We start from the raw sequence: 14,457 nt of genomic DNA on the forward strand, positions 1-14,457 counted from the left end.
TGTACTTCCGAGTTGTATCAGTACTTTCACTCTCCCATAAGCTCTGCCAATTGCGCCGCGCCTCGAAGCTCGCAAAGTAGGTACTTGTACTTTACATGCTCGCCCTACGAGTACCGAGCATCAGGGTCCGATAAGATAAGAGCTCGGGGATTTTTGAAGCGGGGATGAATTTTGGGACTCGGCGGCACCAGACCGGGCAGCGTCCAGGAGAGGATAAGGATTCGCAGTGGGCCACTGTACCTATCCCAGGCCTTCGTTCCGTCATTCTCTCCTCCCGAAAAGTGCAAAGTCGCGATTCATTTTGCGACCAAGCCAAACCGGTTCCTTCCAGCCACTTTCCTTTCATGACCCGGTGACGTCCAATTGAATGCGTGGCGCGCTCTGTCGTCCCGACGTTCAGATGCGGCCATGTCTGAGGCCTTGCGCGCGTCTGCCTCGTCTGCCTCCTAGCCGCCGTCTTCCCTCTTCTATCACGACATCATGTCAACAACCACCCAGGACACTGCCAGGTAGAGCTGGCTTCTCCTCGCTAGCTAGCCTCAAATCGCGCCAGAATGACCGAGCCAGACGCTTTCCAGCTCTGAGATCGCTCAGCAGCTCCCAACTCCTTCCGACCACCGCCCCCGTTCTCGCGAGATACAATAGCACGACTGCGACCTCCCAGATGCCCCTCGAGAGGAAAGCGATCGAGATCGAGAAACGAATCGCTGCCATTCCGCTCGAGCGCTACCGAAACTTCTGTATCGTCGCCCACATCGACCATGGCAAGAGCACACTCTCTGATCGTCTGTTGGAGCATACGGGAACCATCACGGCCGGCGATGGAAACAAGCAGGTCTTGGATAAGCTCGACGTCGAGCGCGAGCGCGGCATTACTGTCAAGGCGCAGACATGCACCATGATCTACAAGCACAGAGACGGCCTCGATTACCTTCTCCACCTCGTCGATACCCCAGGCCACGTCGACTTTCGCGCCGAAGTGACACGGTCCTATTCGTCGTGCAGCGGCGCCCTGTTGCTGGTCGACGCCTCGCAGGGTGTGCAGGCGCAGACGGTCGCTAACTTTTACCTCGCCTTTGCGCAGGGCTTGTCTCTGGTGCCCGTCGTCAACAAGATCGACATGGCCAGCGCCGACGTGCCGCGCGTGCTGGAACAGTTGGAAACCGTCTTTGAGCTGGACACCTCGACGGCCGTCAAGGTCAGCGCCAAGACCGGTCAAGGCGTGGGCGAGATCTTGCCCGCGGTCATCTCTAACGTGCCGGCTCCCGTCGGTGACGCCAAGAAGCCGCTGCGCATGCTCCTGGTGGACTCGTGGTACGACACCTTCAAGGGCGTCGTCTTGCTTGTCCGTCTCTTTGACGGCACGCTCAAGCAGGGCGACAAGGTTTACTCCTTCGCCACGGGCAATGAGTACATTGTCGGCGAAGTCGGTATCCAGTACCCTGACGCCGTTCCGCAAAAGGTTTTGAGGGCAGGCCAAGTCGGCTACGTCTTCTTCAACCCCGGCATGAAGCGCATCCAAGACGCCAAGCTAGGCGATACCTTTACCAACGTCGGGTGCGAAGACATCGTCGAGCCTTTGCCCGGCTTTGAGGAGCCCAAACCTATGGTCTTCGTCGCCGCTTTCCCTACCAACCAAGACGACTACGGCCGCTTGGCCGACTCCATCGCCCACCTCGTGCTCAACGACCGTTCCGTCACTTTACAAAAGGACTACTCCGAAGCCCTGGGCGCCGGCTGGCGTCTGGGCTTCTTGGGCTCTCTCCACTGCTCCGTCTTCCAAGACCGCTTGCGCCAAGAACACGGCGCCTCCATCATCATCACCGAGCCGGCCGTTCCTACCAAGATCATCTGGTCCACCGGCGAAGAACTCATCGTCACCAACCCCGCCGAGTTCCCTGACCCAGACGACCACCGCATCCGCTCCGCCACTTTGTACGAGCCCTTTGTCAACGCCACCGTCACGCTACCAGAGGAGTACGTAGGCCGGTGTATCGAAATCTGCGAAAACGCGCGCGGCGTGCAAAAGTCGCTCGAGTTCTTCACTGCCACGCAGGTCATCCTCAAGTACGAGCTTCCCGCCGCTTCGCTGGTCGATGATCTCTTTGGCAAGCTGAAGGGCGCGACGAAGGGGTATGCGACGCTGGATTATGAAGATGCGGGGTGGAGGCAGGCGCAGCTGGTGAAGCTGAACTTGTTGGTCAATAAGAAGGCGGTGGATGCCGTGGCGAGGATTGTTCATGTCAGTCAGGTGGAGAGGTTGGGGAGGCAGTGGGTTACCAAGTTTAAGGAGCATGTGGATCGACAGATGTTTGGTAAGTGTCTTTCTTCTTTTATTTCTCGGGGTTTTTTTTTTCCCCTTTCCTCGCTTCGCTCGATCTTTGAGAGTTCTGTCAAGGAAATGTGCTAACCACGTAAACAGAGGTGATTATTCAAGCCGCCGCCGGCCGCCGCATCGTCGCCCGTGAAACTATCAAGCCGTTCAGGAAGGACGTGTTGGCTAAGCTGCATGCTAGTGATATCACTAGACGCAGGAAGCTGTTGGAGAAGCAGAAGGCGGGTAGGAAGAGGTTGAGGGCGGTGGGTAACGTGATTATTGATCAGTCGGCGTTTCAAAAGTTCTTGTCGAAGTGAGTGGGTGAAAGACAAACTGAAGGAGGAGGACGAGGAGGAGGAGGACGAGGAAGAGGAAGAGGTAATGTACGAATACTTGTAGGTATCTTATGTCCCTTTGGCGTTCCTGTTGGATTACAGGTGGCATGTGTTACTAATTCTGTTTATTTGTTTGTTTGTTTGTTTGTTGACTTGTGGTTCTTGCTTGTGGTGTTTTCATCATCTGCCCGTTCAGTCTTCGTTCAGTTTCCTCTTTACCCCGTTTCCTTTTTGTGGTCCTTTTCTCTCTTGCGGCGGAGTGACAGCACGATTTCTTCAACCCTCACCCCGCACTTGCTGTCACAGTCCTGGCTTCCGTTTAGTGCTGATGGACGATTGATGGTTCGTCTCGCCTACCGTCTTCACACACTTCGGAGTCTCCTCTGATTTGCCAAGCGTTGAGACTCGCAAGGATCATGGTCTGAGAAAAAGGTGCGAATGCCTCCCGTTCTGTCATCATCGCTTGGCGTAACTCCACTTTGGACGACAGAGAAGAAACCACAGAGCGTCCTGAACTCGGATGGAAGGACTGTTGCCTAGATTTCGAGAGGCTTGGTGATCAGTGCTTGCCCGTTGATGAAGTTCATCATTACAAGTTTGGCAAGCACAAAGGGTTCACTGTCCGGTCACAGGTCATGGTTTCCGTCGTCGTTCTGGTTCTTCAAGGTCATGGCGGATGTTTCCCAACACAGAACAATTTAGTTTCGTCCTTCAGCAACATCTCCTCTTCGTTCTTTCATCTCTTTTTCCTTGTCACCAAGACCAAGCAAATGACAAGAGCCACAACGCGCCGCACCTCCTACCATATATTCATGATAATAACGCACAAGACTTCCACACTCCTCCTACACCCGCCTCTACTGTCCCGGTACCACCAATCTTGGTCCTATTCCAAACATTGCCCGCAACAAATCTCGCCTTCTTGGCGTACGCCCTGCGTCACTGGGTGCGGGAGATCGTTCGCTACATATTCCAACAATTAGCCACGAACGTTCACGGGAATGGCTACTCCGTCTCCCATCCTTCAAGAAACTAACCATCTGTGGATAGGTTGCTCATCTGGCTGGTATGGTGGTGCTGGCGCTCTGCCTCTGGCGGGCACTTCCATGCCCTGCCACATACCGGATGCTCTCGGGTCCAGGTATGGGCTTGCCGGCCTTCCTGCTTCTGCTTGCCCTGCGTTACCAGTGTTGCTGGGCCTCCTGGCCTTATCGTCAAAGCTCCCTGGCGCGCGAACAATGGGTAAGGTGCTGGTGGCGATCATCTTGGCCAGTGTCACCTTAAGTTGATCTCGTTCCTGCAGAATATGGGCAAGCTGGTCCTCTACCTGTTTCCGGCATTCTTCCAATATCATCACTGTACTTTCGTCATCTTTTTTCTTCTGTGCCTCCTTCAGTTCCGCTACTGTACTCTGCAACTCCCTCTTCAATTTCTCTTCCATTTTGCGATACTCACTGTTCAACTCCATGCCAGCTTGGGTGTCTAACAACTGCTTCCCACCATTCACGAGTTCCTCTTGCATGGCAGTGACAACTTGTTCTTCTGTGAAGAACTTGCTGAGGATTTGCATGGCAGACTCTCGGTTATTGTAGTGTCTTTCCACTTTGGCACCGTTTGACCGCATGAAACCCCAGAATTCTTGGGTTGCGAGCAGTTCATGCTCTCGGCGTTCGCCATCTGATTGCGAGACAGCCTCCCACATCGTGGTGGCCAGAGTGACGTTTTTGAGAGCATTTGGCCCACACAGCTTCTTGAAAATGAAGAGATTTTTCTTGGCCGACCCTACCATACGAGGATCAGTGATCCGGTGCAAGTATATGATGCCGTTGAGCTTGATGTCCTTCTTGTATGCATCACCCATCCAGGTACCGATGGCCTTGAGCACATCGCTGTCTGTGAGGTTGGTGTCGTCAAAGCCGGGCGTATCGACGAGATACACGTTGACGGACTCTGAATGAGGGAACATATAGAAGTCAACCGCTTGTGTGTCTTGCAAATGAGAAGATCGTCAGTCATAGCGATCAGTACAGAGTTTTCTTTTGGCAATTGCACTCACATCCTTGGAGACCGTGGCCAACAATGCCGAGATCCACCCCCATGCAATGGGAGATGAATGTGCTTTTGCCTGAGCCAGTCATTCCCATCACCGCCACAATAATATCTGTGGGACGAGGGTCAAACTTCGTGGCATGTTGAGACTCGCTGATGGTGGGCATGATGGATCGGCAGCCTGGTGCCTGTTACGCAGTATACAGTATGGAAGGTGTCCAAGTGGAAACGAAGGAAGCAGAGCAGAGCCTCATGAACGCATGGCGCAAAGTTATCTGTTGAAGAATTTGTGAAAAGTGAGCCGTCCTGAAGGGTTATTATGCAAGTCTAGGGACAAGTCAAATCGCACGGAGAAGCTGTCCGATTGTGTATCAAGCAGAGCAAGGCTCTGTCAGGCTGCCAACTGCCTGATTTCAAACCCAAAAGCTCGTTACGCAATAGCTGCAGCGAGCGCATGCCAAAGGCCAATCATGCTTTGGATCAAGAATGTCCAAGATGCAGCAATTACTTTTTTTTCGCAGGTCTCTTTCACAGCCTGCTTATACCATCCGTCAATCCCGACGTTCCCACCACTCGCAAGCCTCGTTTTTATCTTGATGCGTCGCGGCTGATTGGGTCAGGGGAGTTGGATGGTCGCTCAATAGTTTGAAAACCTGCAAGCCGGCAGCTGCAAGGCACAGCGTATTGGTGTGGATTGTTCCACGCAACTGCGGCTCAAAAAGTACTTGCATAATGCTACTCAATGATGATGCCCAACTCAGCCCGCCCTCTCGACAAAGGTGGGTGGTGGATAAGGCTTTGGAGTGTTAGTTCAACTGGGGAATACCAGATCCCCGCAATGCGGCTCAAGTCAACTACCAGACTCTTCATATGTTAAGGTTACAAAATGTCAGCATTGAATCGGTCAGTCGTCAGTCCCCAGCTTCTTGTTTCTGATATGTTACAGACCCCATCTCTCACCTAACCCAGGTCTGACCATTCTGACACCACATACGTTCCTTTCACTGCAGCTGGTTCTGCTGTCTCTTTTACCTTAATTCTGATTCACCAACGGAAACACAGTTCGTCCATCATTCGATCCAATCATTACAGCCATGGCCCGTAGAACAAGCCATCGAATGGGCCCATCCGATGTGGTCATTCTCGTCATGGGAATGACAGGCAGCGGGAAAAGTCAATTTGTCTCAAAATTGACGGGAGAAAATGCTGGTGTTGGTCACAGTCTCACAGCAGGTATGCTCGATATCATATACAGGATCCCACCACAATCCGGAGTACTGACAATTTCACTGAATACAGGCACCGTTTCTCTTGACCTCTACAGCTGCGTCGAAAATGGCCAGCGAATCTTTGTGGCGGATACTCCTGGCTTTAACGACACTCAAATCTCAGACGTTGAGATTTTGAAGGATATCGCCTTTTTCCTTGGCCAGCTCCATCTCAGAAACGTTCGCTTAGGAGGCATCCTCTATCTTCATTCCATTACCGACAACCGAGTCAGCGGCTCGGCTCTGAGAACGTTCAACATGCTTCGAGCTTTGTGTGGCCCGCAAGCATTGAACTGTGCTGCTCTGGTAACCACAAAGTGGGGTGCCTTGCGCAGTCCTAAGGATGACCTTGCTGCCTGTGACCGGGAGAACGAACTGATGTACACATCAAACTTCTGGGGCTCCATGCGCCAGCACGGCAGCCAATCGTACAGATGGCTCGGAAGTGAGGCATCAGCCCGCTCTATCGTTCGGGAAGTCATTCAGACGACCTGTCGAAGAACCTCCTCCCCAGTCCTTCAGATCCAACGCGAACTGATCGATGAGAAGCGACCCCTAGACAGCACCTCAGCCGGGCGTGAGATGATGAAGCGTTACGAAGACAGATGTCAAAAGGTCAAGCAGGAACTTGACGACCTCAGGTCTGAGCTACTCAGTGCCTCTGGTCTCACACGAGAAGAGCTCAAAGAGGGTGAAGCGGAGGTGAACCGTTTGATGAACGAGCTGAGCAGATCAGAGACTTCCCAACAGGGGCTTCGCGTCAGCCAGCGAGATCTCTTTGAGCAAAAGACGGGCGAATATAAGCAGTTGTATCAGGGAATCTGGGAGGAGGTAGAACAAGAGGATCAAATGGTCAGTGAGATTGGTGGGCGTGAGCAGAGATTGAGTCATCTCGAACCCAAGAGGGACAGTGCCAAGGGCCTCGCCACTGCAGAAAATCCCCCGATCCCTCCCAGAGCCGGAACGTGGGCAAGGGTGGGGCGTTTCCTCAAGCGGAACGTGCTCCCGCTGCTTGGAGTTCTGGCAGGCGTGGGAGTTGTTGCGGCTGGTGCTGCGGTGATCAGCCCGCCTCTGATAATGGCAGGTGCGCAACTCTTGGCATTGTCCTTTGCCGGAGTTCAATGGCACACTGGTCAGGGTGCTGATGGGCCAGATCTGATAGCTGGCGTCGAAGGGGTGATTAGAGCATGTCCACCGACTCCTATAACTGCTGGTTTTCGCATGCATACCTAGCCTGGAGCAGGTCTTCTTACCGTTACTGTATATATATTTGTTGTGGATAGGGAATGTAAGACTTTGAATAAAACACGATGGCGCGTTTCAGTCTTTCAGAGGGCAGTGGAAGGAGAAGGAGAGATTCATTGAGAGGTGAAATGAGATGAAGTGGGAGATAGTTCTTTTCTATTGGTAGGGGAGAAAACTGTCGAGGTATCGAATACTCCTATCTTGCGTCTGGTGGCGCCTTGGACACGAGTTTGTGGACTGGAGTGACCGGTCTTACTCACAGCGTCTTATAGTGTGTAGATACCCGAAAAATAGGGCGTCGAGGTAGTCAGAGGTTTGGAAGTATGTAACATAAGAATGCAGTGGAAATTGGTATGTCGTAAATGAGATAAGTAGCGACCTACAGTTAGCAAGTACTGCGGTCTCAAAAAGTCGTTTATTCGTCACTCTCTACGATGTCCACTCCCTCTTCTTGACTTGAAATTCGTCATAAAAAATCCCATTGATACGCTCAGACGACAAAGGTGGTGCTTCCGCGGAGTCTGTTATATATTTCGGGGAACAACTACCTACGGAATTAGTCAGTACTTTTGAGGTGATGAGCTTGACTGAAGTCGAAGACGACAGGGGAGTGAATGGGGACAAGGAGCCTAATGCTTTTGGCCATACATATACCTTCTGGTAGGTAACGATGACACCAAGAATCACGAAGGCTTTTTATTTTATTTTTAATTTTTATCGCTGAATGCCGATCAGTTGATGTGCTGTTCACGAGGCATAAGGCCAAAACAGTACGTTGACTACATAGGCGAGTCCGAGTGGATCTAAAATCTACTAAATCAACCACATGTAGAGTCGATCTCGGTTTGAGCGTTTAGTGAACTCTTCATTCGTCACTGAGTACCTGAAAGCAGGGCCATCCCTTAGGTTTATCAATTGTGAGAGACATACTCGTTTATCAGCAGTATCTGATACGTACGGCAATGTCAGGAGGAAGCGAAGCGGCTCTCTCGGTTCTCCAAGTGGTTCGAATACGGCGGAGCAAAACAAGAAGAGCAAGGAGGATTAGCTGTGAGGGAAGACGCGAGGCGGGAATCACTCACGTCTCGCACCGAGATGGAGCGAAAAAGGGTCGACTGTTGAATGGCCGTGGGAATAAAGTATAAGCCGAACATGCTATGGTCAGTACATTGCACCTTTGAGTATACTCTTGTCACGCACCAGGCGTCTTTGTCTCACAGTAAACCTTCAAATCCAACTACGAGGCAGTTTTTGTAAGGGAAAAAAAAAAAAAAAAAAAAAAAAAAATTCCCCCCCGTGACTCTGACCGAGGTGCTTTCCCAGTGGGCATTTGGACGGACCGCCTGTACGGGAAGGGATGATCTGTCTTTTTCTCGGGTTGCTGAATTCCGTTTTCATGTATCGGTGTCTGTCATTCTCTTCCCTTGGATTAACTCGAGTCCATGATTTGATGATAGTGGAAACAAAAGAAGAGAAAAGAAAAAAAGAGAAAAGAAAAAAAAAAGAAAAGAAAAGAATTGCCGTGCTTTAAGCAAGCTAGAGGTAGCGCGTGGTGCGGGGAAGGGAATCATTCCAGTGAGCGCTGTCTCGTGTCACTTCCCCCTGCAGGCCGTTGCATTGCTCTAACTGTTTTTCGTCGCACGTGCATGGAGTGCCTGAGCTTTTGCTTTGCAGTTCGATGTGTCTCTATTCTTCCATCTTTTTGTTACACTTTTCCCAAACATCGTCGTCCACTGTTCTTGACCTTGTCCCCCGCCGATTTCATCCCCGCACTGGGCTGGGCTGTTTCCTCCGGTGCCCCCCAGCAGTGAAGAGATTGGCCAATCTCCTAACCCCTTGGTCACGCTTGACCACATGAATAAGAAGGAAACAATGCACATATTCCCAATTTCGTCCCTTCGGGCAGCGCGATAGTTGAGTGTCGTATGTCGGAAGCCGGATCACGCCCCACTTCTCACCCGGACCGGTGCGGCTATCGGAAGCTCCACTCGCGGATGTGTGGGTCATTTTGTCTCAGGCCATCGGCGGGGTACGTCGGTACCTTGCAGGCCACGACGTCGGGATGTGGCAGATCATATGTACACCTAACAGGACAGGGTATAGTATTTTCAGCTCCGTCTGTTTCATTTCCCAACATCGCACCTTGTCGGACGCCTCACGTCGTTACTACCTAGTCCTCTTTTTCAACAACTTCCTGATCCCCGACATCACATCCATCTGCAGCTGCACTCGAAAGCAGACATCAAGCCGACTCTCATTTCCACGATTCATTCTCGCCAATCGATGCCGACTCTTCTCCGATAATTATAAATAGCAAAGCATCGAAACCATGCGGAGCTGAGAGGAGAAGGTGGTCAGTTGACCCATCTTTCTCAACTATGCCCTCCATATCTCAATGGGGATTAGGTTCTAGTCAAGGCATCATCGAGTCATTGAGTCGACAGAGCCCTTCACCGCCTTTGGTTTCGCTTCTGCCCTCCAATCGATACAACCAACAGCCAGTCCAATGTGCTCTTTCAGCTCGCATCCAATCTTGTCAACACGGGCGGCTAATCACCTTCGGGAAGAGACCATAGGCAAATGGAAACTGATGAAAGCTCCAGGCATCCCTTTACTCAGCAGAGGCAAAAGGATATTTGGCCGGTTTATTCGGGGGAATTGAAGCACCATTACCGAGTTCGGGCTGATTGGTGACAACGTTGCTGACCATAGCCATACAGGTGAGACAAGCAAGACTAGAGATGGAGGGAGAGTTGACTGAACACCCCTCGCTGTCGTCCCGTGGCTGCTTTGAGCCTTTGAGCCGGAGTATTCTAGTCTAGCTTTCTTATACTTGGACAAAGGACCAATTGCGCCAGATACCAGCACTGTGGGTCAGCCCCTTTCAAGCAGCTCTGAAGGAAGTCCTGGGATAGCCCGCGGTCCACGCCCTTGGGATCACCACAACAGAATGTAACCCTGGGGCTTGACTAGCGCTGCTGTGGGCTTGCGGCTACGGCGTGCTTCCGCGCCACTGACACTACGATACACTCGCTTCATCAACGCCCTCAGCAGTTGGTGTGGGTAGCAGCTTGGCATAAGCACAATGTGCTGAAGAATTCGATACACCCCTTAACCAATGGGCGTAGCCGACCCAGACATCGATCATGGCGCGAATCCTTCCCTCCAATGTGGCAAAGCATCCACTAAAGACGACGCATTATCTTATACTGGCATGAGAACATCTGATAATAAACAAAGTTTGCTAGAGTTTCCCATCGGCTTGCCCGCGATTGCTCAACACCAAGGCACTCTAGACGTCCCCAGCACCTTCGTCAGACTATCGTCACACACTTATCATCCCGTCTTCCCCGTCAGTGATGTACCCTGTCGGACTGGATTGATATGGAGACTGGCTCCTAACCTCACCGCATGGAGAGTTCCGCAAGAAAGCGAGACTGCAGTTGGTCGTGTTCTTCTACTCTTTAGGATCACTTTGGTCTCAACCAGTCCACGGTGACTCTGATTCCTAACAACTATATGTCTGGAATCCACCGACCAGGCAGTGCACATCAAAGGCTGTAAAAGACCCTTGGCATATAGCAGTTCTATCCCTTTCCTTCCTAGGCCGATCACCGATCCAGGGAGTCACACTTCGCGTAACCAAGGAAAGATGCCGGCTCGCCGCACGACCGACACTCTGTTGAGAAGCAAACCTTTCTTTGGTCCTCCCTCGCCGGCTTCGGTTAGCTCGCTTCCACCAGTCCGACGGCCGCCCACATCGTATAAAGGACAACACAGCGAAATCGATCATGCGTCGCAACATGATAGGGTGGTGTCATGACATGGTGTCGCGAATCGTGTGGGCGTGCGTGAGCCCGACGGGAGGCGTCAGTAGGTACAGGATCTTGCATGTTGCCCGCTGCGTACTGTGATCAAGATGAGCCGATTGGGTAGTAATTCTGTCGAGAAGGCTACATACAGGAGGGAAGCAAGCCCGATGGCTCATCAAACTTCGATTTGTGTCCCTGAACCCATGCTTCACCTACTCGTGTACGCGATCTTGACGATACACAAGTGTAACCCTTGCCAGGCACTGGTTACTGATATGCCTCCAGCTCGCTCCTGTCCATGGCCATGATGCTCAACCTCCGAAGCTCTCATGACGACAGCGGCTTGTTCGGCCGCTTGTTACGCTGTTCGTCGACTTTTTTTTTACTAGTTCAACTTTGACGTCGAAGACTACAACGACTCTTCACGATGCGGTTCCTGTCGCGTGCCTCTGGCGTTGCCGACGAAGTGTTTGGTGAATGCATGGCTGCTACAAAACTGGTTGTTTCACGAACGTTTGGCTTTCGCCATGAGAGTACGGAGGGTATTGACGAGGAAGCCATCGGAAAGAGGGATACGGACAGATACCAACCACCTGCTGAAGCCTCTAGACACCGTCGTCAAGATAGCATCTCTAGACGGGCCCTCGACAACCCTTATTCACCCAAAATATCAGCGACTAGTACCCTCATCAACGACACCAGTTACTCAACAACTGTTCCCAAGCAACCTTCGTTGCCGTTGTCGGTGGAGGAGATCTTGGCCCTTACGAAGCCCACTATTGAGAAGCTTTTGCAAGATTCCGGGAGTGTGGGGGCTTCTATAGGGGTCCTTCGCCATGGTCAACAACATTTTGTCAATCTGGGGACTCAGGATCTGGGAGTTGCCACGCTTCCGGATAAGGATACTGTCTACCTCACCTCATCAATGTCAAAGCCAATCATTTCTACGGCAGTAGGAATTTTGATGGATGACTTTTCGAAATACCAGCTCAAGTTCGACACCCCTGTATCAGCAGTCTTGTCTGAGCTCAAAGGCAGTCCCGGTATACTGAAAACATACACCAACCAGGAGCTTACCGTTGGTGACCTTTTGGACCTTCGTTCCTCGTTTCAGTGGATGACGAATCTGTGGGAAAGCCCCAATGGCGATATTCCATGGAAGACCATAGATCCTGTCACCTCCCTGCTCCAACATCTCCCAGCAAACGATACTTACACGTCTCAAGAGGGTTTTGTCTACAACCGGAATTACTCGAACGAGTGTTTTGCCTTGATGGCTATGATTATCGAAAGAAAGACTGGGCATTCATGGACGGAATTCGTCCGTGAAAAGGTTTTTGAGCCACTTGGAATGCACGACACCTTCGTCGGGTTGACAGAAGCTGAGAAAAATAGCAAGTCCCAGATCTTTGCCAAGTCACATTCGGTTCAGGTGACGGGGGTCATGCCGGAACTTCTGCAATGCACAGATGCACACGGGGTGGTCTGCAGAACTAAGATTGCAGAATGCTTCGACAGACACTACGGCCACATTCCACAACCTGTCGAAATTCTCCCGTCCCAGGCTTCGGGAGCCGGTCCTGTGGGACCACCGCCGGTCGCCGCGGCAGCAGGCATCATGTCTACCACCTCTGATCTTCTCAAGTTTTACAGCAAGATTATGGATGTTTGCAACCAAAGACAACAGCAGCAAAACAGCAAGCTTCTCTCGTATCAAGACCATGTCAGCTCCCCTCTCGAGCGAGGCATAAACCATCTCTTCTCTCACATAGAGAGAAAATTGTCTCCTAATCCATTCAGTAGCACATGCACCTACTCCGGCGGTTGGAACACCGTCACCGTACCCATGACCTCCGAAGAGCGGAACGCCTCCCCAAGACCAAGATGGCCAGGCGCAGATGGCGACAACGCCAGACGATTAGAGAGCGCTATTAACAGCAAGGTCCATGGGGATAACCTGGATTATACCTTTTTCGTTACAAAACCTGAGCTCAATGTCCCCGATGTCAACACGGAAATTGACACGCCCCCCGTCACTGAGCCTGAAATGAACAACAAGCACCTCGCCCTCTACCACGGCGGTAACATGGTCGGCGCTACGTCTTTCTGCTGGTTGCTTCCCGACCACGAAACAGCCGTGGTAGTACTCTGCAATACGAGGGGGTTCTTGCTCGACGCTGCGAACCTGAGCGGGATGTTGTTGGCTGAGTGTTTGTTTCTCGCCGAGTTAGGTTCCGATTCCCACCACGATGCGGGATCTGTCATCAAGACTGTGAGAAGGACTTGTGAAGACACGAAAAAGATGGCTAGGGCGATCCAAATCGACTATCTATACAATCTGGCGAGGTACGAACACACACTTGCTTCGCGGTTCCGTGAAGTGGCATCGCCTCCAGACGCAGGCGAAACAGAACTTGAAAGGTTTCAAGGCAGATACGAACTCACCCAGGATGTCTTTATTACCATCACTGGAGAGAAAAGGGGTCTGGTCCTGCGACTTTACGGTACCGGATACGGGTACTTGCTACGCGAACTGCACGAAAGGGTAGACAATGAAGAGCTGGAAAAGACAATGACTTTTGCCCAACCGATGGCAGAGCTGATACCGAGCGGAGTTGGAGGGACAAATAGGTTGAAGGTGGAGGACTTTGTGGTGGTGTTTAAGCGGGAGACGATGGCAGGGGAATGGAAGGGGTTTGAATGGAACTTTGCGAGGAATAAGACTACACGGAAACAAGGAGATACAAGCCCGTACTTTTGGCGTCGGATGACGGAGAAAGGGACTTGGATCTAAGGTGATGGTCTAGATGGACTAAGGGCATGGAGATGTTCAATTGTGCCGTAGCGGTGTTGTGAAGTGTTGTTAGGATTTGGGAGGTAGGAATGGTGACTCAGTCAGCTCTTCCCTCACTGGTGGTGAGTTTCTGTTCGGAAACTTTCCGAATAAAACGCCTATGCCTTCAACTACGAGATCCGATCGTGGGCACACTGTGTCGTGGGAGAAGCGCACTCACCCAAGATCCGGGTCCATGGGCCCACATGAGGCCGGTAACGAAAGCGGAGATTGCCGGGAAAAACGCCCGGGAAAAGTGGGTCTCCTGGAGCAAAGTGGATTCGTGGCCGCTTCACTGTCTCACCGGGAATTTGGCTCCGTCCCAGGGGAAGACGATTTTCTGTATGTTTCACTGCATTCCAGGATTGAGAAAGCATTTACACTTCCATTCACTTGTTTCACCGCTTTGTTTCTGCTTTGATGGATGAACAACAGTGGAGTGTCATGTATCTTCAGCCAGGGGGGATCATCTGCATCCGGGCTTAGGTCTGTACACCCGTCCCGCCTGGCCATGCATCTCCCATTTATATCACGAGTCAAATCACCAGTATTGTTACATCCCGCTTCCCCCTCCGTACGACGAGGTTGCAACACAGCA

The 14,457-nt window shown here is 51.7% G+C and overlaps 4 protein-coding genes across 4 annotated transcripts; 3 read left to right on the forward strand and 1 right to left on the reverse strand.

Moving 5' to 3' along the window:
* The first annotated feature begins 268 nt into the window (after nt 1–268).
* On the forward strand, nt 269–2,981 carry B0T23DRAFT_136121 (GTP-binding protein GUF1). Its single transcript, XM_062832275.1, has 2 exons — nt 269–2,315; nt 2,423–2,981. Exons 1-2 carry the CDS (start codon nt 368–370, stop codon nt 2,632–2,634), a joined length of 2,160 nt encoding a protein of 719 aa, XP_062692653.1. The 5' UTR covers nt 269–367; the 3' UTR covers nt 2,635–2,981.
* A 90-nt stretch (nt 2,982–3,071) lies between these two features.
* Nucleotides 3,072–5,121, reverse strand: B0T23DRAFT_136126 (P-loop containing nucleoside triphosphate hydrolase protein). Its single transcript, XM_062832276.1, has 3 exons — nt 4,709–5,121; nt 3,690–4,641; nt 3,072–3,615 (listed from the first exon to the last, which is right to left on the reverse strand). Exons 1-3 carry the CDS (start codon nt 4,866–4,868, stop codon nt 3,510–3,512), a joined length of 1,218 nt encoding a protein of 405 aa, XP_062692654.1. The 5' UTR covers nt 4,869–5,121; the 3' UTR covers nt 3,072–3,509.
* Nucleotides 5,122–5,493: 372 nt separating this feature from the next.
* On the forward strand, nt 5,494–7,462 carry B0T23DRAFT_136139 (P-loop containing nucleoside triphosphate hydrolase protein). The gene is made up of 3 exons (XM_062832277.1): nt 5,494–5,604; nt 5,764–5,934; nt 6,001–7,462. The coding sequence occupies exons 2-3, from the start codon at nt 5,796–5,798 to the stop codon at nt 7,200–7,202; spliced, it is 1,341 nt and encodes a 446-aa protein (XP_062692655.1). The 5' UTR covers nt 5,494–5,604; nt 5,764–5,795; the 3' UTR covers nt 7,203–7,462.
* Nucleotides 7,463–11,133: 3,671 nt separating this feature from the next.
* B0T23DRAFT_404301 (beta-lactamase/transpeptidase-like protein) lies at nt 11,134–13,820 on the forward strand (the record flags this gene model as incomplete). Its single annotated transcript, XM_062838882.1, has 3 exons — nt 11,134–11,246; nt 11,312–11,371; nt 11,435–13,820. 3 exons carry the CDS (start codon nt 11,134–11,136, stop codon nt 13,818–13,820), a joined length of 2,559 nt encoding a protein of 852 aa, XP_062692656.1.
* Between the last annotated feature and the right edge of the window lie 637 nt (nt 13,821–14,457).

Source organism: Neurospora hispaniola (assembly GCF_033458365.1).
Source record: "Neurospora hispaniola strain FGSC 10403 chromosome Unknown B0T23scaffold_4, whole genome shotgun sequence".
NCBI lineage: Eukaryota > Fungi > Ascomycota > Sordariomycetes > Sordariales > Sordariaceae > Neurospora > Neurospora hispaniola.

Coding starts and splice junctions, on each gene's coding strand:
- B0T23DRAFT_136139 (XM_062832277.1), top strand. CDS start 5,796: ATGGCCCGTAGAACAAGCCATCGAATGGGCCCATCCGATGTGGTCATT. Junction 5,935..6,000: donor TGGTCACAGTCTCACAGCAG/GTATGCTCGATA, acceptor CACTGAATACAG/GCACCGTTTCTCTTGACCTC.
- B0T23DRAFT_136126 (XM_062832276.1), bottom strand. CDS start 4,868: ATGCCCACCATCAGCGAGTCTCAACATGCCACGAAGTTTGACCCTCGT. Junction 4,642..4,708: donor TGGCCACGGTCTCCAAGGAT/GTGAGTGCAATT, acceptor CTCATTTGCAAG/ACACACAAGCGGTTGACTTC. Junction 3,616..3,689: donor GAGCAACCTATCCACAGATG/GTTAGTTTCTTG, acceptor TGGAATATGTAG/CGAACGATCTCCCGCACCCA.
- B0T23DRAFT_136121 (XM_062832275.1), top strand. CDS start 368: ATGCGTGGCGCGCTCTGTCGTCCCGACGTTCAGATGCGGCCATGTCTG. Junction 2,316..2,422: donor TGTGGATCGACAGATGTTTG/GTAAGTGTCTTT, acceptor CCACGTAAACAG/AGGTGATTATTCAAGCCGCC.